The 21,834-nt window shown below is 39.8% G+C and overlaps 3 protein-coding genes across 3 annotated transcripts; 2 read left to right on the top strand and 1 right to left on the bottom strand.

The window, feature by feature from the left end:
• Window positions 1–3,535: 3,535 nt before the first annotated feature.
• LOC104225441 (E3 ubiquitin-protein ligase CIP8-like) lies at window positions 3,536–5,939 on the bottom strand. The gene is made up of 2 exons (XM_009777238.2): window positions 4,721–5,939; window positions 3,536–3,975 (listed from the first exon to the last, which is right to left on the bottom strand). The coding sequence occupies exons 1-2, from the start codon at window positions 5,762–5,764 to the stop codon at window positions 3,961–3,963; spliced, it is 1,059 nt and encodes a 352-aa protein (XP_009775540.1). The 5' UTR covers window positions 5,765–5,939; the 3' UTR covers window positions 3,536–3,960.
• A 2,864-nt stretch (window positions 5,940–8,803) lies between these two features.
• LOC138885617 (uncharacterized) lies at window positions 8,804–10,912 on the top strand. The gene is made up of 4 exons (XM_070166583.1): window positions 8,804–8,968; window positions 9,338–9,514; window positions 9,677–10,076; window positions 10,278–10,912. The coding sequence occupies exons 1-4, from the start codon at window positions 8,804–8,806 to the stop codon at window positions 10,910–10,912; spliced, it is 1,377 nt and encodes a 458-aa protein (XP_070022684.1).
• Window positions 10,913–20,640: 9,728 nt separating this feature from the next.
• Window positions 20,641–21,153, top strand: LOC138885616 (uncharacterized). Its single transcript, XM_070166582.1, has one exon. It carries the CDS (start codon window positions 20,641–20,643, stop codon window positions 21,151–21,153), a length of 513 nt encoding a protein of 170 aa, XP_070022683.1.
• The last annotated feature ends 681 nt before the right edge of the window (window positions 21,154–21,834 follow it).

Here is a 21,834-nt window from a genome sequence, read left to right as displayed (position 1 = left end):
AACCTCGAAGGCAACTCCCGGTCAACCTACGAACTTTTCAAACCTCCAAATTGCCAACTTTCACTAATTAGAGCCAAAACCTTTTGAAAACATCCAAATGCAAAATTCGGGCATACGTGCAAATCAAAAATCACCATTCGGACCTAACAGAATCATCAAACTTGGTCAACTTTTCCGACTTCAAGCTTCTAAAATGAAAATCATTCTTCCAAACCAATCCCGGACCACTCAAAAACCAAAACCGATCACACATGCAAGTTATAATGCGTCATATGAAGCTACTCAAGACCTCAAACCACCGAACGAATGCAAATGTACAAAACGACTGATCGGATCGTTACACTGAATTAGGACAAGACCATCATGTTGCTCATTTTCACTGTACAACCATTAAAATAATTAATATTTCGGAGGCATCTCAACATAATATATTAACTTTAACTCTTAATCGTACCATTCATAATTTGAAGATAGCCCATGATGCACATTATCGAGTTGATGATGACTCAAGGATGGACCAGCATGATCTACCTCTCCAAAATTAGGTATATTTCAACTATTGGTTGGTCCATAACTTGTAAAATTTATATATGGCCGGTAACCCCTATAAAAGATATAACACTTAGTACAATTATGATACATAAAAGAAATATTTATACTACAACAAGGAAATTTTTAATTTACCACTCGACATGTGAATTCTGTTAACTTGGCAACCCTCTATGATGCTGTATTGGAGAGAAATTATGTCATCTCTCCTCATTAACCCGTGGAGATAAGTTCAAATCTGGCCAGGCTCTTTCATACGGAACCTGTTTGGATAAAACAGCTCCGAAAATACCACCAGATGATTGAGTGTTAGCTATATTTTGCGGAACATCAACATTGTTGGCATCTTCTAACTTTACGTACATTTCCAGCATTCTTTACATAAGAACATCCATGTGTTCATCCGGAGTCCTAAAAAAATCTTGTAGAGTTTCATCGTCATCGATGTTAAGCTTGACATAACAAGAAACACCTTGCGGAGTAAGAGAATACGGACATCTTCCTATTACCTTAAGATTAACCGAACGTTTACTCACACTCATTCTTTTACAAATTAGAGATACCAATTTGTCATACTCCAATGTGAGTGGCACCTTAACAATACACTGTGGAGAACAACTATAGAGTACCGAGTTATTTTCCACCACAGTCTCACCGCCCCAATATAATACAACCCTAATTTTCCGCTGTAGCAAGATTCAAAGAGAAAAGGTATATTGATGAAGATGAAGTGATGTATAAAGGATGCTGAAGAACAAAGGTATGATTCAAATTCACTCAAAAAAGATTTTTTTCACGAATGAACGTTCGACCTTAAGGAAGCAGTTGGGATGCCAAATATCAATATAGCACAACTAATAAATGCGCTATACAGTTATCTATTATGGCAGCTTAATTGCTCAATTGTTCAGTATATCATGTAATAAATGAATTGTACACATACATGCGCTATACAGTAAATTATTATGGCCGTTAAAGTATAGCGCATGTTACAATTTTACATGCGATATATACAAAATTGTGTTCATCTATTTTTTTCACCTATTTTAGTCTCTTAAGTTAAAAAAAGATAATAATAATAATAATAATAATAATAATAATAATAATAATAATAATAATAATAATAATAAAGCAACATTTAAGTTCCGGACTCGAATCATGGACCCTTAATTTCCTTGCTTATATATACTCTTTCTTACCGTTGAAAGTATTGGCACGCTCGTTGAGAGAATGACTTAATAAGAATTATTTGATTAATTTACCCATTATCTCTCCTAAAACAAATGAGTAATAGCTGTTGAGAGACACTAAAAAAATGCTACTATGGATCACTTGCAACAAGGATAGATTTGAAGAGGGGGAAAAAAATTATAATACTTTCTGGTTTCCTAAAGCTGACACTTATTTACCATTTTTTTTTTGTGACTAAAACAACACTTAAAAACGACCAATGGAGTGAGAAACGTAAATGCGATCAGTATTTCTCAAGAGCTACATTACAATCACTGGCGATACATCCACATATATGACTGCATTTAATGTAATTTAACTGACAATCAGAGACTTTATGCATCAGATTATTCTATCATTTAAGTTAAGTTATACATTTGATTATTAATCTCATATCAACTTCTCAAAACTTTTCACAGCAATCCAAACAGCACATTAAAGTAGGCATTCGAACAATATTTGAGTTGAAGTTAAAAAGGAAGAATATTTGGATATAATTTGTGAATTCTCAATCACGAGTATGGTTTCAGAACTAAAGCAGCTTCAATGAAGTCATATATCAACTCTCTTTCTCAAAAGATATAGAAGAAAGGGGTCTGCACGCGAACCATAAAATGACTAAGCCATAACAAACGAAAAGCTATTTGACTAGGACAAACAATTTTCTCCACGTTAAAGCTATTACAGATAGCACAATAAATTAAACCATAAAGTCGTAACAAAACTTGAAAATAATTACTCCACTAGACTAGACTAGATAATGAGGCGAAATTCTTTTAGTAACTTAAACTTAACAGGTTATCAGATTTTAGGTAGAAACTATGTAACCCATAGTCCTAGTTTTTCGGAGTTATCTGGTAAGCTGGGCAAATGCCCGTTGAAAGTTGAAAAGATGTGTCCTGCAGATGCCTTATCTAGAAAGAAGTCCAAGGTAGAACAAGCAAAACTGATTTGAGGTGTTCAACTGCTGATAAAGTGAAAGATAAAGAACAAACGGATGCTTTATTTCTTAACTTGGGATGATTAGTACTATCTTTGGAAGCGAGATACATGCGTTCACATTTTAGTAAGTGTAGCAAAAAGAAGATGATATATCTTTTTACCTTGAACTGAAAGAGTTAATTTCAATGTGATTGAGCAGAATATTCTAACGTATATGTAGTCTCTCTCCTTTTTCTCCTTAGAAGATGCAAGTCTTACCGAATATTTACCACCTATAAACATGCACATGCATAAACCTTTTGACCCAGTAAAGCTGAGAGGGCAGGAACCATATAATTTTAATAGGGCTTGGGTCTCGCTTCTTCTCGCTTCACCGCTTCTCGATTTTTACAGAGAAGCGGTCGCTTTTTCGTACCAGAGTCGCTTCAAGGAGCAGAAGCGCTGCCCTTCCCGCCTCACTTCGTTTCTCGCTTAAAGCGATGAAACGAGCGCTTTTTTAATCACTGACCTTGTGTATAACCAAAGAAGACCATAGGCTTGTGAACAAAATGAATACTTCATTTACTAATATTAGCATCAGATGACATCCATTCCTTTCTTTGATTTCCTAATCAATCAAAAAATAAGAACTTAATACTCCTGTTCTCCTCAACATGATCTCCTTTTTCTTTTCTTTTTCTGTTTTCTTACTATTCCTTCCTTCATGTCAATCCAAGTTTTGAGGTCAGAAGAAATGGTCAAGAACTACCTAGATTCAAGCAATTTAGCTATTTATCAATAGAAAATCAAAGAGATAGGTGATGACTCGCAGATATATGGAGTAAGATTAAGAGCTTTATACAAATAAGCAAGTCAGACAGACCATATAAGTGTTCAGTTAAAAGTTAACCTTTAGTAATCAATACAAGCATTTAACACTAGCCAGAATAACCCAATTGCTCTCTCCACTAGCTATGCTCTCAGGATCTGTCACATGCATGGATTAGGGGTTATTCAAGAAACCATACACCAAAAGGAACCCAGATATTCCAAATCATTATTCAGACATCTTTTTGATCATATCAGAAAGGCCAGGATTATTTTACTGTAGTAGAATCAAATAAGGACTAGCGTTTCTCCACAGTTCATCATATCCTGAATCGCTTCAGTATTATCCACTCTTATCCTTCTTTTTTGGTGTTGTATATCAGGGTTTTATTCACAGAACTATAAGCAATTCATGTCCTCCTGCCGTTTATTTCAGCAAAATTGCATCTGTAACAATATTATTCAGGCAGAACATGAGTTGAGTTGAGGACAGAACAACCTCATGCAATAATGCACAAACTGAAGCCTGAGATTATAACAGAGGAAACCACCAGTGCACTTGAGTCTTGACAGGTTGACGATCATGATTCCTTGCTAAGGAACACGGAGTCCATTCTGCTATCTGTTTCTTTCTAATAAAAATAATTGATAAGATGCTTTTATCTTGCAAAAATTTACTTTCTGCTTCTGATAAGACGCAGACATCCCCACAGCAGACAAACTGCTTCTACTCAAAACACTTTTTCTCTTGGTCAAACACCTCATACTTTTTTCTTTTTTCTTTTTTTTTTTCTTCCACATTATTGACTCAAATATCTCTAAGTGCATTGAGAAAGATAAGCCTTCCTCCTAATTCAATATAGAACATGTTATAGGGAACATAAACTCAAATGTCAAAATGCACCCAAATAGTTTCAAACTTTCATCAATTTCTGTAGTAGCATTAATGAATCAACATTCTGTTTACACTGTGGTGCTGTCGATTGGTAAAGTACACAAATTATCAATTTCACACTGTCATACAAATTGACAACCTTACACACTGTTACCCAATGTAAGAATCAAAGAAAGGAACTTGCTATAAAAAGAATCAACATACTCACCACTAAGGGAATATGCACATCCTATCAAATCTTTTCTTATATGAATAGAAACTACAATCTCAAGGAACAACTTCAAAATTGTATCTAACCTGAAAATCATCGAGGAGCCCAGCTCCAACGCCAGGACGCGTTCCATTTTTCCTCCTCTCATAATCATTATCATCCGTAGGCAACTCATGGCGACAAACGGGACAAGTATTACGTATATTTAACCACGGCACAATACAGTCCCAATGGTAATAATGGGAACAAGGAAGCTCAGTCACCTTCTCCACAACCAAAATCTCATCTTTACAAACAGCACAAGCCATCTTGTTTTCTTCGTCCTTCAAAACCACCAACGGAAGATTTTCAACAACAGATTTAGCCGCTGGTGGACTACCCTTCATCAAGGTCCCTTCACTTTCGAGAAATTGCCCAAACAAGGCATCACCATATTCAGTATCATCATTTCCATCAAAATCGAGGCTTCTCTCGATATTATTAACCGCCAATAGTACTTCCCATTCTAAATTCCTCACCGGCTCATCATCTCCACCGTTAATTGAACTCGAAATATCTGAAGAAACTGATATTTCTTCAATCCCATCAATCACAGAACTCAAAAAGTCTCTATCTTCAACCCTTTCATTGACTTCTTCCCACTCGAAACCTTCATTCAAATTTTGATCAATAACCCTAGAATTCAGCTCCTCCGAATCGGAATCCGACCCGATACCCACAACCCGAAGCCCGTCACCCATATTATTAAACACGTTAGATTCTGAGGGAAGAAAATCCCCATCAAAATCAGATCCAAATTCACCGTACGGAAAAACCCTAGAATTAGGGTTTCTATTATCAAAATCAGGGTCTTCTGTAACGAACAGATCCGTAACGAAATTCATTTGATCTTCATCGACGTAAAATGAATTCTCAGAATCCGGATCTGAATGTACAGATCCGGGTCCTGAATTGGGGCTGAAGTTGAAATTATTAAAGAAGGTGTGATTAGGAGGAGGAGAAAGGGAGTCGAAATCGAAAGCGAAGGGATTTGGGTATTCTTCATCATCATCATCGTCGGCCACGGCCACGGTGGCATAGGTGGTGGTTGTCGGGAGGTGGAAACGGTGGATTCTAGAAACTTCTGCCATTGATGAATTGAAGAAGACAAAGTGAAAGATTCAATTTGAATTTTTAGAGAAAAGGGGGGCGGTCGCCAGTTGCCGCCGATGGAATTTTGCTGATTTTGCAATTTTTTCCGGTTCTCTCGACCCGTTGTGGCGTTGTCTGCCTTTGGCTGGTAGGCAAGCAAATTAAAATAGTATATTTAGAAACCCATGGCAGTTTTTTGTTATTACTAGTCACCCTAATATTGCTGAGTACAAAATTTTAAAAATTATATAAATATTATTAAATAATACTATATTTTATTTACTAAATATAAATTATAATATAGTATAAGTTCCTGAATAATGTATGCAAATTCTAGTAATCTCAATAAAAGAAGAAATCATCAAATGCCATATTTATAACTTTTCCATATGGGCTGAATAAACATCTAGAGAGAAGCACAAGTATTGATGCATGTTCTTGTTACTCACAATAATATTTAACTTTTCTATTATTTTTACGTTTCTCTAAGAAAATAATTTCAAATATTGCAAGCCTATAAGAGAAATTATTGAGTTTGATGAAAATTCAAGCTTATCAAACCCATGATGGTTAGGAAAAAGTCCTAATTGAAGTAGTGTTCGATTAAAAACTTGATTAATATTCATTTTTCTTCTTGTAAGGTTTTACTTTAGCATGAAGTGTTAGAAATTTACCGTTTCTTCTAGAGATTTCTAGTGTGACCCACAATAATAAATTATTTACCTTGTATTTCAAAGGAAATAATATATCAGATAATATTATGTAGTTATGCATATTGATAATAGGTGAATTTAACTTTATTCAGACCCTAAATAACCGCCTTCTTGCATAGTTTTGATAATAAAAGTGATAACAAAATGCTCTTATTAGTGCTTTTCATGATTTGCAGGTTATATATGACTAAGGAAGGCTAGGGAGCACTTTTGAAGTGAAAAAAATGAAGAAAGAGAGGCCAACCATGAAATGTCCCAAGTGAACCACGCAAAACAGGCTGAAGAATCAGAAAACTGAGTCTACCGCGGTTCCACCGCGACTGCGGTAGAACCGCGGTGAAGGATGTTTGCGGATAGAAGGAAGATCAGAGGCCATGTTTGGCCGCGGTTCTACCGTGACCGCGGCAGAACCGCGGCAGGAGGCGGGAATTTCAGGGACTAAAGTGCAAAACACGGGATTTTTAGCCCAAAACCCTATTTTAAACACTAGACTTCGCCCAAGAGAGGCATGTATTATTTTGGAGAGTATTTTTGGCAAGAAGAACAATTGTGAGAGATCACCCAAAACATCTTTCTTCTTTTCTTTGATTTCTATTGCTAGTTTATGATGAATCTTATCTTAGTTTGTTTACCCATAGTTATGAGTAGCTAAATCTTTTGTCTAAGGTTTTGATGGAACCTATTGGGGGATGAACTTCTTGTTTATGTGAATACAAATTGCTAGTTTCAATCTTTATGTATTCAACTATGTTCTTATTGTAGTTAATTGACAGGATCCTCAATTAGCTGTGCCTATTTAGTGTGCATAACTCGGGAGAGAGTGCATATTTAGGTTATTGTTGAATAACATCACTCCTAAAGTATAAGAGGAATCTATAACTGCGGGTTTAAAGGCAGGATTAGGGATAACGAAGCCTTGGGTGCAATCTTAAGTGAACTGTGTTAATTAAAGCTAGCTAGTGTATCTCGGGAAAGTGCAATAGTATATTACTGTGATTACTCGGGAGAGATCTACGGTAAGAAAAGTGTTCATGATTGATAGAGGTGTATTGGTAAATTTGTATGAAGCATAAACAAAAGGGATTCCATCAATAGGGAAAATCTTTACCTTAGCTTTTTCTCATCATTGTTTACAACCTTAGCATTTTAGTTTACAACTGTTTAATTTACTTGCAATTTTAGTTACTATAGAAACCATCAACTTGTGATTCAAACATTTGGAAGCTGGTTCTGAAGAGTTTAGTGGGTCTAAAGATAGTGATTGATAGGTTAACTCTCTGTGGATTCGACCCTGGGCGTAATACTCGGGTTATATTTGCAACGTCCGCATTGCCCTTTTTATAAGGCATAGTTGGGCGTGATCAAATTTTGGCGCCGTTGCCGGGGAGTTAACGGAATTATCAATTACCATTGCTAAAAAAAAAATTCTTCGCGTAGGCAGTTTCTCTACACCCAATTTTTGATTGAAATTTTTGACGGTTGTTGACTTGGTTGCACAGGTGTATTCCTAGAAACTCTACGAGGACTGGAGAACTACTTGAAGGACTCGCAGACCCTGAGAAAATATTCAGGGCATTTAACCGTGCCAACAGAAGACTTCAACCACCTCAACAAACAGACAAATTCGAAACTGACATGGGAGACGCAATCGACCCTAACGGAAATGGCAGGCATGAGCAAGTCAACTTGAATGTCAGAGACGCAGCACCTCTGGTGCCCGAGGGTGCACTGTATGACTGGGCACAACCCACAACTGACAATTTAGCTACTGCCATAGTTGTGCCTGCAATACAAGCTGAGTCGTTCCAGATCACAAATAATATGATGCACTTGTTGCAAAACAAGGGACTCTTTTCTGGGACACAACTTGAAGATCCTCAGCAACACTTGAAGAACTTCCTATCGATCTGCAAGACCCAAAGGCAGCCCAATGTCACTCCAGAGGCTATCAGGTTATTATTGTTCCCATTCTCGGTGACAGGAGCTGCACAGGTTTGGCTAAACTCACTCCCCATAAATTCTATAGCAACGTGGGATGAGTTAGTCAAGCATTTTCATAACAAGTTTCATCCACCCAACAAAACTGCCCAACAAATTGATGAGATCGTGAGCTTCAAGCAGAAACCAATGGAGACACTGCATGAAACATGGAGCAGTTTCAAAGGAATGTTGGTTATGTGTCCACATCATGGTATTCCAGAACAGATGTTGGGACAACGATTTTATATGGGACTGTCGGATGGGTTGAAGAATATTGTGGATGCTTCAGCGGGTGGGGCATTCTTGAGCAAGACATGGAGAGAAGGTTAGAGTTTACTTGATAAAATGGCACAGAATTCGGGATGGACATCCAGGAATGCACCCATCACTCCAGTGGTACACTCAGTGCCCCTTGATCCTTCAAACAATATGGCTGAAAATATGGCGACCCTCCTGACACAAATGAGCATCCTCACCAAAAAGGTGGAGGAATCAGGACAGAAGCAGCAGGTATACATAGTAGACACTACCAATGGGGGCTTGTGCACATCTTGCATTAGTCAACCAGTTGGTAATCCTTGGAATACAGAGCTTGATCATCATCATCAACACCCTGAAGATATGAACTATGTAGCTAACTATGGGGGTTAGAGACAGGAAAATCAGAATTGGGGTCAGCAGACTCAACAACAGTACAGACCACCTCCGCCACAATATAACGCCGGAAACATAGGAGGTATGAGACCCCCCAACAACATGGCTCCGTATCCTAGATCCCAGGGGTACAACAATCAACAGCAGGGGTACCACCCGCCTCAACAGCAGCATGGTGGAAGACAGGACGATGGGTTTGCTTGACTGGAAGCAATGATGCAACAGGTTATTGGGTCCACTGCGAAGATAAATGAGAGAGTAGATGCACATGACGCAGCTATCAAAAATATTGAAGTGCAGGTGGGCCAAATTTCAATGTCTCTGAATAATCGTCCTCAAGGAACGCTACCTGCAGATACCCAAATCAATCCTAAAGATCAGGGCCCGAAGCAGCTGATGGCGGTGAGTCTCCGTAATGGCAGAGATCTCGATGAAGAGTAGGAGAGAGTTCGTGACAATATACAGGCTGAGACACTTATTCAAGTACCCATTGAGCTGGATGAATCCATAAGGCTGACAGATGTGACAGTCCAGCCGGTTCAGGAAGAAAAGAATACTTAGTAGGAGACCGAGAAAGTTGCTGAAGCAGTTGAAGAGCCAGTAGTAGAGATAGTAGCTGAGAAAGAAAAGTCCCAAGTGATTGGGAAGAAAAGACCTCTTGCACCATTTCCACAGAGGTTGGCTAAACACCAAAAGGAGGAGCAATACAAAAAGTTCTTTGAGATGCTCAAGCAAATTCAGGTAAATATTCCATTGATCGAAGCTTTAAAGGAGATGCCTGGATACGCAAAAATGATGAAAGACTTAATGTCCCAAAAATTTGACTTCCAAGACTTGGCTACGGTGACACTTACTCAGATGTGCAATGCAGTGGTAACTAGACCTGTTGCTGAAAAGCTCTCAGATCCCGGGAGTTTTACTATTCCATGTACTATTGGAAACTTTGCTTTTGCGAAAGCACTCTGTGATTTAGGGGCCAGCATTAATCTTATGCCCCTGGTCATTTAGAAGAGGTTGGGCATTGGGAGGGCTAGACCCACCTCTATGATGTTGCAGCTGGCTGACACGACTGTGAAGCGTCCATTTGGGATCCTTGATGATGTACTTATTCAGGTGGGGAAGTTCGTGTTCCCTGCTGACTTTGTGATTTTGGATTGAAAAGTAGATGAAGAAATTCCTATCATCTTAGAAAGACCATTCTTGGCCACCGGGAGAGCTCTTATTGATTGTGAGACCGGGGAGCTTAAGATGAGGCTCAATGACGAAGAGATTATATTCAATGTGCAGAAATCTATGAGGCGCCCAAGTGAGTTCGCAAATTGCTCTCTTATTGATGTCGTGGATGTAATCGTACAGTCTGATGATGAAGTGTTGACGATTGAGGATCCCCTCGCTGCATGTTTGACGAATTTGGAGGAAGTGAACGGTGAGGACTTGGCAGAATGGGTATTGACATTGAAAGGTAGAGGGTTTTGGGAAAGAAATCTAGAGTTTGAGCCCCTACACTTAGAAAAGAGGGAGACTCCTCCATCTAAGCCATCCATTGAAGAACCACCAAAGCTGGAACTAAAGCCATTGCCAAGCCACCTCAGGTATGAATTTCTGGGACCTAACTCCACTCTACCTGTTATTATCTCATCTGGTTTATTAGATGTGCAGGTCCAACAGCTTCTACAGGTATTGAAGGAGTGCAAAACTGCCATTGGGTGGACCATGGCAGACATCAAGGGGATCAGCCCCGCGTACTGCATGCATAAGATTCTGCTGGAAGAGGGGCACAAACCTTCCAGGGAACATTAGAGGAGGCTGGACCCGAATATGAAGGGGGTGGTGAAGAAGGAAGTGATAAAGTGGCTAGATGCGGGAATTATTTTCCCAATCTCTGACAGCAGCTGGGTTAGCCCAGTTCAATGTGTGCCTAAGAAGGGTGGCATGACGGTTGTGAAGAATGACAACAATGAACTAATCTCAACGAGAACCGTCACAAGCTGGAGAATTTGCATGGATTATCGAAAGTTGAATCTAGCCACTCGGAAAGACCACATCCCATTTCCCTTCATTGATCAAATGCTGGATAGATTAGCAGGGAGGTCACACTTTTGTTTTCTGGACGGGTACTCAGGGTACAATCAAATTTCTATTGCACCTGAGGATCGAGAGAAGACCTCCTTCACATGCCCTTATGGCATCTATGCCTTTAGGAGGATTCCCTTTGGCCTATGCAATGCACCCGCCACATTCCAACGGTGCATGATGGCCATATTCACTGACATGGTTGAGGATATAATGGAGGTGTTCATGGATGACTTCTCAGTGGTGGGGAATTCATTTGATGAGTGCCTAGTGAATCTGACGCGTGTGCTGAAAAGGTGCATCGAGACTAATCTGGTGCTGAATTGGGAAAAATGTCATTTCATGGTACAAGAAGGCATAGTCTTAGGGAACCGGGTGTCAAGCAAGGGAATAGAGGTAGATCGAGCAAAGGTTGATGTAATAGCAAAGCTGCCTCCACCAACTTCGGTCAAAGCAATCAGGAGTTTCCTTGGACATGCCGATTTCTACCGGCGGTTCATAAAAGACTTCTCCAAAATCGCCAATCCTCTCTATAAGTTATTAGAGAAAGATCACCCGTTTGTATTTTCTGATGATTGCAGGGTATCGTTTGAGGAGCTGAAGCAGAGGTTGGTCACAACACCCATCATTGTTGCCCCCAACTGGGAGCAACCGTTCGAACTAATATGTGACGCTAGTGACTACGCAGTAGGGGCAGTGTTGGGCCAGCGAAAAGATAAATTGATGCACCCAATCTACTATGCTAGTAGAATGCTGAGTGGAGCCCAGTTGAACTATACGGTGACTGAAAAGGAGATGCTAGCTGTGGTGTTCGCATTCGACAAGTTCCGGTCCTACCTGATAGGATCAAAGGTAATTGTATACACTGACCATGCTGCTCTCAGATACTTAATAGAAAAGAAAGACTCTAAGCCACGCCTGATTCATTGGGTGCTGCTTCTGCAAAAGTTTGATCTTGAAATACGTGACCGCAAGGGCACTGAGAATCAAGTCGCTGATCACCTATCACGACTTGAGGGATCTGAAAATGCAATTGAAGTTGAGGAAATTCTGGAAACTTTTCCAGACGAGCAACTGCTCGCCACCACTCATCAGGAAGTGCCATGGTAGGCGGACTTGGCCAATTACCTAGCCAGTGGTATAGTCTCTCACGACCTTTCATCGGTCCAGAGGAAACGATTTTTTCGTGAAAGCCGCTTGTACTATTGGGACGAGCCCTATCTCTTTAGAATATGCCTGGATAACATGATCCGGAGATGCGTCTCCGAGATAGAACAATCTTCTATTTTGCAGGCTTGTCATGCATCGGCTTATGGTGGACACTTTGGAGGGATCAGGACAGCAGCGAAGGTGCTAGAGGCCGGATTTTTCTGGCCGACTGTGTTTAAATATGTGCACTCATGGGTGAAGGGTTGTAATGAATGTCAACGCACCGGGAACATTTCCCGGCGCCACGAAATGCCCATGAACCCAATTCAGGAGATAGAAGTGTTCGACGTCTGGGGGATTGATTTCATGGGTCCCTTCGTCAGCTCCTATGGAAATAAATACATCCTTGTTGCTGTAGACTATGTGTCCAAGTGGGTGGAAGCTGTAGCATTGCCCACAAATGATTTGAAAGTGGTGGTGGGATTTCTGAAGAAGAACATATTCACCCGCTTTGGGACACCACGGGCGATTATTAGCGACGGAGGCACTCACTTCTGCAATAAAGCCTTCGAGAAGTTGCTTATGAAATATGATGTGCGCCACAAGGTAGCTACTCCTTACCACCCGCAGACTAGTGGACAGGTTGAGGTATCCAACAGGGAAATCAAGAGTGTGTTAACAAAAACTGTAAACGCCACAAGAACTGATTGGGCAAGGAAGCTAGATGATGCACTCTGGGCTTACAGAACAACTTTCAAGACACCAATTGGTATGTCACCATACAAGTTAGTGTTTGGGAAGGCCTGTCACCTACCTGTAGAACTTGAAAATAAAGCGTGGTGGGCACTGAAGCAACTAAACTTAGATATAGAAGCTGCGGGCACATCAAGAGTCACAGAATTGCATGAGCTCGAGGAATTCAGGTATCTTGCTTTTGAGAGCACAAGGCTGTACAAAGAGAGAATGAAGAAACTACACGATCAAAACATTGTTGAGCGAAATTTCAAACCTGGGGACATGGTATTGCTATACAACTCAAGACTAAGGTTGTTCCCGGGCAAGCTGAAGTCACGATGGTCGGGACCATTTCGAGTAGTTGAAGTTTTCCCGTCAGGAGTGGTTTAAGTTGCCACTAAGAATGACTCTCGTACATTGAGAGTCAATGGTCAGAGATTGAAGTTGTATGTGGGTATGAGCGAGCTTAAGGAAGGGTCTGAACTACACCTGACTGAACTACAGAGGTCGAGCAAGACTTAAATGCGCTCATCCTGCGTCGTGCCGCGACGTTAAATCAGGCGCTCCGTGGGAGGCAACTCACGAAATTGTTGTAAGTATAACATAAAAAAAAGACATAAGAATCAGAGACGCGGTCATACCGCGGTCAAACCGCGGTACTGACCCCTCTCTGAACCCAGGTCATCGCGTTTCCACCGCGGTCGCGGTAGAACCGCGGTAAGTACGACCCTCTGAACTTGGTCTACCGCGTTTCTACCGCGGCCGCGGTAGAACCGCGGCAGACACAGATCGGGTCTAGGTCCGATTTTTTTTATAAAAAAAAAAAATTCTTTCCCTTTTACCCAAAATACCCCACCCCCACCTACCACTAATCCCCCCATCTGCCCAGCACAATAAAACACAACCCCCCTTTCTTTTCTCATTCTCTTCTTCTCTATCTTCTCTCTATCTTCTCTCTTCCACTCTTCTCCTCCCAAAACCCCATTATCACACTCCCTTGCCATCCACCTTCATCACCCACTTCTACTCAACCACACTAGTAAGTTTTTATTTTTCTCTCTCTATTTAATCTTCTATTTTTGTGTAATCTAGAATACTTTTACTTAGTTTAAACCTAGGTAGGCTTTGTATAATTTTTGTCAATTTTCGCTTTGTTCTTGATTTTCGTTGTTGTATGATAATGTTGTGAACTTGGTTGGTGTTAAGGTGCTTGGGCCTTCATGGTATTTGTGATGTTTTGGTCTAAAAATCTAATCTTTTGGGAATAGTTGTTGTTAGGCACCATGCGGGCCACAATTTTGGAGTTGTTGTGATATTGTGGGGCGGGTTCTACCCACCCCTAATTGTGGAGTGTTGTACTCGATGATAGGGGGTGTTGTTTATGTTTGGAAAGATATGCACAGGAGTAAGTGTGGGGTGGTGTTGGCAGAATGTGGTAAGTAGTTCTGTTGTGAGGCCTCTATGGAGGTTATGACCTTCACCACCCTGCTTGTGCGGCTAGTTGTCATGAAGAATTATATGGGGGCATTGTTTTGGTGCCATAAGGTGGCGATATTTGAGTACCCATCTGACTGGCACTAATTAGGATGAAGTTGATTTTTTTTCTTTTTCTTCTGACTCCCTGCAGGTACTATGGCACGTAAAAGGCAAAGGAGAGGGGCGGGCACATCCCTCCAGCCGACATTTGACGAGTCCCGGTTTGAATCGGAACGAGCTGAGGACGATTTTAATGCGAAGGCTGGAAAGAACTTCATTCACAAGATTCAAATTGACCGGGCAGCCCTCCGCGTGGAACAGGAGGACATGTATGAAGAAATTCGGAGGAGGGAAATGGAATTCCTCTTTGATCCTCCCGGCCCGGTGAACCGGATGATTGTTAGGAAGTTTTACACAAACTGCCATGCACATATGCTGTGGGAGGTAATTGTGCGAGGCATAATGGTGGATGCCTCTATTGTGACTGTCCAACAGGTATTGCAGCTGCCCCAGTTCATGGGCGACGTTGATTTCTACCATGACAGACCAGGTGTCACGTGGGAGGCTATGACGGATGTACTTTGTGCTGGGGGGCACCCCACCTGGATCAAAGACCAAAGCACCCTGAATTCCAATTCTTTCACGCATTTGGCTAAGTGTTGGTTGACTATTATCTACAGCAGGTTCATGCCCTCCAGCAACACCACTGATGTGAACTTCAACAGAGCATTATTGACATGGTGCTTCGTGACGAAGAAGGACTTTGATGCAGCCCGGGTAATTAGTAACGAAATGGTCCTGCGGGGGCCGCTGCTGTCAAAGGGGTTTTACTTCCCTTCCTTGGTGACTGCACTGTGCTTGCGGAGGGGGGTCCCTACAGGTCCTGCCGATGGAGAGTTGGCATCTAAGGCACCATTCCGAGCTTCACGCATCAGAGTGGGCAGGGGTACACGTGCAACAATTGTGATAGATGATGAGGATGATGACCCATTTCCGAGTGCACCGTCCAGGAGATCGACTGACAGTGCGGGACCCTCTCGGCGTCCCCATACTGGGGCAGGCTTTGCCAGATCTCAGTCTACCAGGCCTATGCTGCGTTCCATGGAGGAAGAGGTCGCGGATCTCCGCGCCTCAGTCGATGGCCTACACACACGAATGGATGCAATGTCTCAGAGGCAGGCCCGGTCTGAGAACAAGTTCATGGCCTGGTTCCGTGCTTTGGGGAGAGCTTGCCATATGGACCCCAACACCGTCTCCGACTCTGATTGAGTCTCAGGGAAGTCTTCTTACCCTTCTGCTCTTTACTTTCTTGATATGACATGAGGACATGCCATTATTTTTAAGTGTGGGGTGGGAGACTTGCTCTAGTTATATGTGTACTGTACATAGACATTGTGTGTGTTGTAGCATGAAATTGATGTTGTTGTTTATAAGTAACTATTCTTATATTAGGAGTCTGATTTGACCCAACGACGGACACTTGTCGACGGGTCTCTTGAGGGTCCAAGTCGTATATATATATATATATATATATATATATATATATATATATATATAAAGGGGACTCTTCCTGAGGACGAACCACTTGGACAGTACTCTTGAGGGAAGTAGTCCATAAAAATTTTGTTATTTATTTCTTTTTTTTTTAGGTAGTGTAGCAAGCCCCCCTTGGTTTTTCTTTTGGCCACAGTTCTTTTCCAAGGGTTTTGCTTGAACCGGGTTAGGTAGATTTTTTGTTTGTAGATAGAACTGAGATAGGTAAAGGCTAGAATTCTACCCGTGATGTACACACCTGCAAACAACTAAAACGAACTTGAGAGTGTGAAGTCTGGGCTCAGTTGTGGACTTATAAATCTATGCCTTAATATTGCACATCTTGCCTTGCTCGAACGCTTGTATGAGTGTGTTGATAAACTGATTCAGAATGAGTTACATGCCGTGTGTGTGTGAGGTTTGTGGTATTCTGTGCATTGCATTTGATGCCTAGAACTTGCCCGGTGTGTTTGCAAAGCGAAATAGTAGTTTGTTCAGTCTTGGAAGTGATATATGCATTTCTTTGTTGAGCCAGATATCTATATTTTACCCGCCTAATTGTTATATATCGTAGTTAACCCCTTTGAGCCTGTAATCCTGTTTCTTTGGCAACCACATTACAAGCCTTACCCAATTGCTTGAATTAACCATCTTTGTGAACTATTGTAACCTCTCATGAGCACTTGAATTGTTTATGAACTTTGTAAAAGTTAAAGTGTTGGGTGGTTGGTTTGGCTTTTGAGTGGAACTAATGAAATAAGGAGAAAGGGTGCATTGATTTGAAAAGCAAGAGCCACTTGAATTGAAAAAGAAAAGAATGAAAAAAAACAATATTCTTTGATAGTGGTGACTTTTGATATAATTGTGCTTAAATAATTTGGGAGTTGACATATATTGATGTGAAGGTGGAGTTTGGCTTGACATAAGTATGGGGTTTGAATGTTAAAGTATAAGTATTAAAGTGCTAAGGGAGTTGTAGTCACTCTTATATCTAAATGTATCCTACCCGTCCCTCAGCCTACATTACAACCAAATAAAGTCCTAATTGATCCTAGATTGAATGAGCTCCATTAGTAGAGTAGTACACTACGGGCAAGCTTATGGTGCATCTTTTGTAGCATATGAATGTTATTTCTGAGAGTGAGTGAATTCTTGATATCTTCGATTCCTTGTGTTTAAATTTCATGCGTGTGGAACTGCTCTCAGATTTTTAATGTGAGGGAATGTGACTCAGGAAGAAAAAGTAAGTCTTCACCTCTGTTAGAGTAACTAGAGTGAGCGCAAGTGTGTCATGGCAGTAGAGTCTGCAACTGGGGTGTGACCGGCACATTTCTTAGGCTGTTCTGTCAAAATAGAAGGTGTGACATACATGGGGTAATGCGTCAAATGGTTAGGCCTAGAAGTGTGGTTTAGCTTGCTCGAGGACGAGCAAAGGTTTAAGTGTGGGGTGTTGATAATAGGTGAATTTAACTTTATTCAGACCCTAAATAACCGCCTTCTTGCATAGTTTTGATAATAAAAGTGATAACAAAATGCTCTTATTAGTGCTTTTCATGATTTGCAGGTTATATATGACTAAGGAAGGCTAGGGAGCACTTTTGGAGTGAAAAAAATGAAGAAAGAGAGGCCAACCATGAAATATCCCAAGTGAACCACGCAAAACAGGCTGAAGAATCAGAAAACTGAGTCTACCGCGGTTCCACCGCGACCGCGGTAGAACCGCGGTGAAGGATGTTCGCGGATAGAAGGAAGATCAGAGGCCATGTTTGGCCGCGGTTCTACCGCGACCGCGGCAGAACCGCGGCAGGAGGCGGGAATTTCAGGGACTAAAGTGCAAAACACGGGATTTTTAGCCCAAAACCCTATTTTAAACACTAGACTTCGCCCAAGAGAGGCATGTATTGTTTTGGAGAGTATTTTTGGCAAGAAGAACAATTGTGAGAGATCACCCAAAACATCTTTCTTCTTTTCTTTAATTTCTATTGCTAGTTTATGATGAATCTTATCTTAGTTTGTTTACCCATAGTTATGAGTAGCTAAATCTTTTGTCTAAGGTTTTGATGGAACCTATTGGGGGATGAACTTCTTGTTTATGTGAATACAAATTGCTAGTTTCAATCTTTATTTATTCAACTATGTTCTTGTTGTAGTTAATTGACAGGATCCTCAATTAGCTGTGCCTATTTAGTGTGCATAACTCGGGAGAGAGTGCATATTTAGGTTATTGTTGAATAACACCACTCCTAAAGTATAAGAGGAATCTATAACTGCGGGTTTAAAGGCGGGATTAGGGATAACGAAGCCTTGGGTGCAATCTTAAGTGAACTGTGTTAATTAAAGCTAGCTAGTGTATCTCGGGAGGGTGCAATAGTATATTACTGTAATTACTCGGGAGAGATTTACGGTAAGAAAAGTGTTCATGATTGATAGAGGTGTGTTGGTAAATTTGTATGAAGCATAAACAGAAGGGATTCTATCAATAGGGGAAATCTTTACCTTAGCTTTTTCTCATCATTGTTTACAACCTTAGCATTTTAGTTTACAGCTGTTTAATTTACTTGAAATTTTAGTTACTATAGAAACCATCAACTTGTGATTCAAACATTTGGAAGCTGGTTCTGAAGAGTTTAGTGGGTCTAAAGATAGTGATTGATAGGTTAACTCTCTGTGGATTCGACCCTGGGCGTAATACTCGGGTTATATTTGCAACGTCCGCATTGCCCTTTTTATAAGGCATAGTTGGGCGTGATCACATATATAGTAGTTTCTTTGATAGAAAGAAATTACCATATATTAGGAGTGCATAGGGTAATTATAATTTATGGAGAAGTCCCTAGGGCTAAAGTATTTGCCTAATAGTCCCTAGCCTACCTATAAATACGCCTATGACTCCATTAGTATGGCATCCTATGATAGGCACAGGCTAGAAGGTTCCCTAGGTTTTCTGCTAAAAGTTTCAAAGGCCGATAACGCTTGAACAATAATGATTGAAGGTACGCTCCTGTTAATATTCTGTTGTGTAGGCTCTTTGTATATGCTTAAATACTACATCGTGGTATCAGAGCCTGTCTTTAGCTGAATTGTTTGGTGTTTCGAAATATTTGTTGACGCCATTTTTACTCCTGTATCGACAGAAAATTTAGAACCTTTTGGTGTTAATCTCATAGCAGGGCACGTCAATTGATTTAAAACTCACTTGCTTTGCTTTTCCTTGGACTAAAAGTTTATTGTCTTTGAATTAATTAAGTTAGTGACATTGAATCTATTTTGAACCTTGTACTATTTTTTAAAAGTCTCGGTGTCTGTGTGTTATCTTTTATGACCATCACTGTACAATGTCATTTCTACAATTTGATTCCCAACTACTACTCACCTCATCTAGGTAAAACCCTTGTTTCTTCAAATAAATATTTGGGTGTATATTTGTGGTGGTTGTTTTTGTTATACTAGATAAGGGTAAATAGAATAACAATTTTTATAAATTTTATTTTGAGATAAAGATGTGCATGGACATTGACTCTTTTGCCTACTGTGCTTTTTCAATTATATTGTTTGATTAAATAAAGTCCATGGGAACTTAAGTATGGTTGATGGATTAGCGTCACTTGTATTCGTAAGTAATTTGCCTTAGTTTAAGTCTCAATATCAACTTTATTTTGAATTAAAGTTGGAATTTTTATTAGACGTGTTTGTTCTTTTCACCAAATACAATTGGACTAAAAATCGGAGAACTACTCTATTATGTTTAGAGTTGCAGTTTTGAATTAATGTTCACCATGTTACAATTATTTGACTTATAATATTTGGATTAATTATAAGAATTAACCTTTGGGGTAATATAGCATCCTACTTATATTTAGAGCCAATCAACATTTTGCTTAAGTTGATAATTAAGGTTAATTATTCTAAGATGTCATTTTTGAGTTTTCTTTTATGTGATGTATTTAGGAGTGACCACAACATCTTGAATACTTGATATAAATGAAATTAAGTTGTTTAATCACATAAATATTAGTGATTAAAAGTTATAATAACATATATTTAGTCCAGTTATCTCATTAAAATGGTAACTCGGCTCTACAAGGAGGTAACCATTTTGGTGAGATTAATTGGAATGAGATAGTAAACCTTTAAGTTGAAAATTATCTTATGCCAACAGGTATGAATTAATTTCTATATGTTTTGGTTTACTAGTCTAATAAAGTAAAGTAAATTCTATGCATGGGTTGCAACCTCTGCCACAGGAGGATCTAGATTTACTTAGTATCGGTATTTTATGTAATTTACCTTTGATGGATTATAATTCATAGCTTATGTATGTTTATCCTTATTTTGCAATCTTTACATCTTTTTCTACCGTTATTTTTAATAAGAATGCTCGAATTCCAATGCTTTCTGGTGACAATTATGCTGAATGGAAGGAGAAAGTCTTTCTCACTTTAGGGTGCTCGGATTTGGATTTGGCACTCCGTGTGGAAGAACCACCTATTCTCATGGAATGAAGTACGCCAGCGGCTAAGGCTAATTATGAGCGGTGAGAGCGATCCAATCGCTTAAGTTTGATGCTCATAAAAGCCCACATAAGCCAAAGAATTAGGGATAAGGTCAAAGCTTTCTTGAACGCAATTGATAAACAATTTGTAAGCTCTGACAAGGCATTGGCCAGCACCTTTATGAAGAGGCTCTCAAGTATGACTTTTGACAGAAGTTGTACAGTGCGCAAGCACATTATAGAGATGAGAGACATTGCTGCTAAACTCAAGTCCCTTGAGGTGGATATGTCTGAACCATTTCTTGTGCATTTCATTCTCAACTCCCTTCCTGCGAAATATGGTCAATTTAAGATTTCTTACAACACACATAAGGATAAATGGTCAATCAATGTATTTTTGACCATGTGTGTTCAAGAAGAAGAGAGGCTGAAGCATGAGGCACCTGAAAATATTAATATGGTGACTCATTGTAAGAGAAATTCAAAGAAGGGCAAAAGTATTCTCATGAAGAAGAAAGCACCTTTGAAAAAGATGTTTGTCGTTTCTGTAAAAAGAAGGTACACTGGAAGAAGGATTGCCTGAAATACAAGAAATAACTTGAGAAAAAAGGTAATTTTTCCTTTGTATGGTATAATTTTACTGAAGTTTCTGATAATACATGGTGGATTGATTTCGGTGCTACAATTCACATTGCCAAGATCATGTAGGACTTTCTAACTTAGAGGAAGCCGGTAGGAAGTGAACAATACGTCTATTATGGCAATAGGACGTGTTCATGTGTGGAAGGCGTGGGAACTTATAGGCTCATTTTGAAGGATGGTTTTCACTTAGATTTAGAAAATACTTTTTATGTTCTAGAATATATTCTAGAAATTTAATTTCTCTTTCAAGACTATCGATTAGTGGATATGATTTGAATTTTCATTATCCTTCTGTGAAACTTTTGAAAGATAATATTATTGGTTTTGGAAATTTGAATGGAAATTTATATAAACTTGAGCAAGACCCCACATTTGAATGCAATGTTTTATCTTTGCATGACATAGAAATTGGCACTAAGCGATGTATTATCAATGAGAACTCACCAAGTCTTTGGCACAAGAGATTGGGACACATCTCTATTGATAGAGTCAAAAGGTTGGTTAATGATGGAGTTCTAAAAGCTCTTAATTTTTCTGACTTTACGACTTGTGTGGACTACATAAAGGGTAAGGAGACCAATAAATCAACAAAAGGTGCCAAAAGGAGTTCTCAATTACTTGA

The sequence above is a fragment of the Nicotiana sylvestris genome, chromosome 2, assembly GCF_000393655.2.
Source record: "Nicotiana sylvestris chromosome 2, ASM39365v2, whole genome shotgun sequence".
NCBI classification, from domain to species: Eukaryota; Viridiplantae; Streptophyta; class Magnoliopsida; order Solanales; family Solanaceae; genus Nicotiana; species Nicotiana sylvestris.
The sequence above is the reverse complement of the archived record's forward strand: the minus strand, read 5'-3'. Positions and strand labels throughout refer to the sequence as shown.

Excerpts from the sequence above, each read along its gene's own strand:
- LOC104225441 (XM_009777238.2), bottom strand. The coding sequence starts at position 5,764 with ATGGCAGAAGTTTCTAGAATCCACCGTTTCCACCTCCCGACAACCACC.
- LOC138885617 (XM_070166583.1), top strand. The coding sequence starts at position 8,804 with ATGGCACAGAATTCGGGATGGACATCCAGGAATGCACCCATCACTCCA. Across the intron at positions 9,515-9,676 it reads GCCCGAAGCAGCTGATGGCG|GAGACCGAGAAAGTTGCTGA; the intron begins GTGAGTCTCCGT and ends AATACTTAGTAG. Across the intron at positions 10,077-10,277 it reads TGCTTTTGCGAAAGCACTCT|ATGAAGAAATTCCTATCATC; the intron begins GTGATTTAGGGG and ends ATTGAAAAGTAG.
- LOC138885616 (XM_070166582.1), top strand. The coding sequence starts at position 20,641 with ATGCTCATAAAAGCCCACATAAGCCAAAGAATTAGGGATAAGGTCAAA.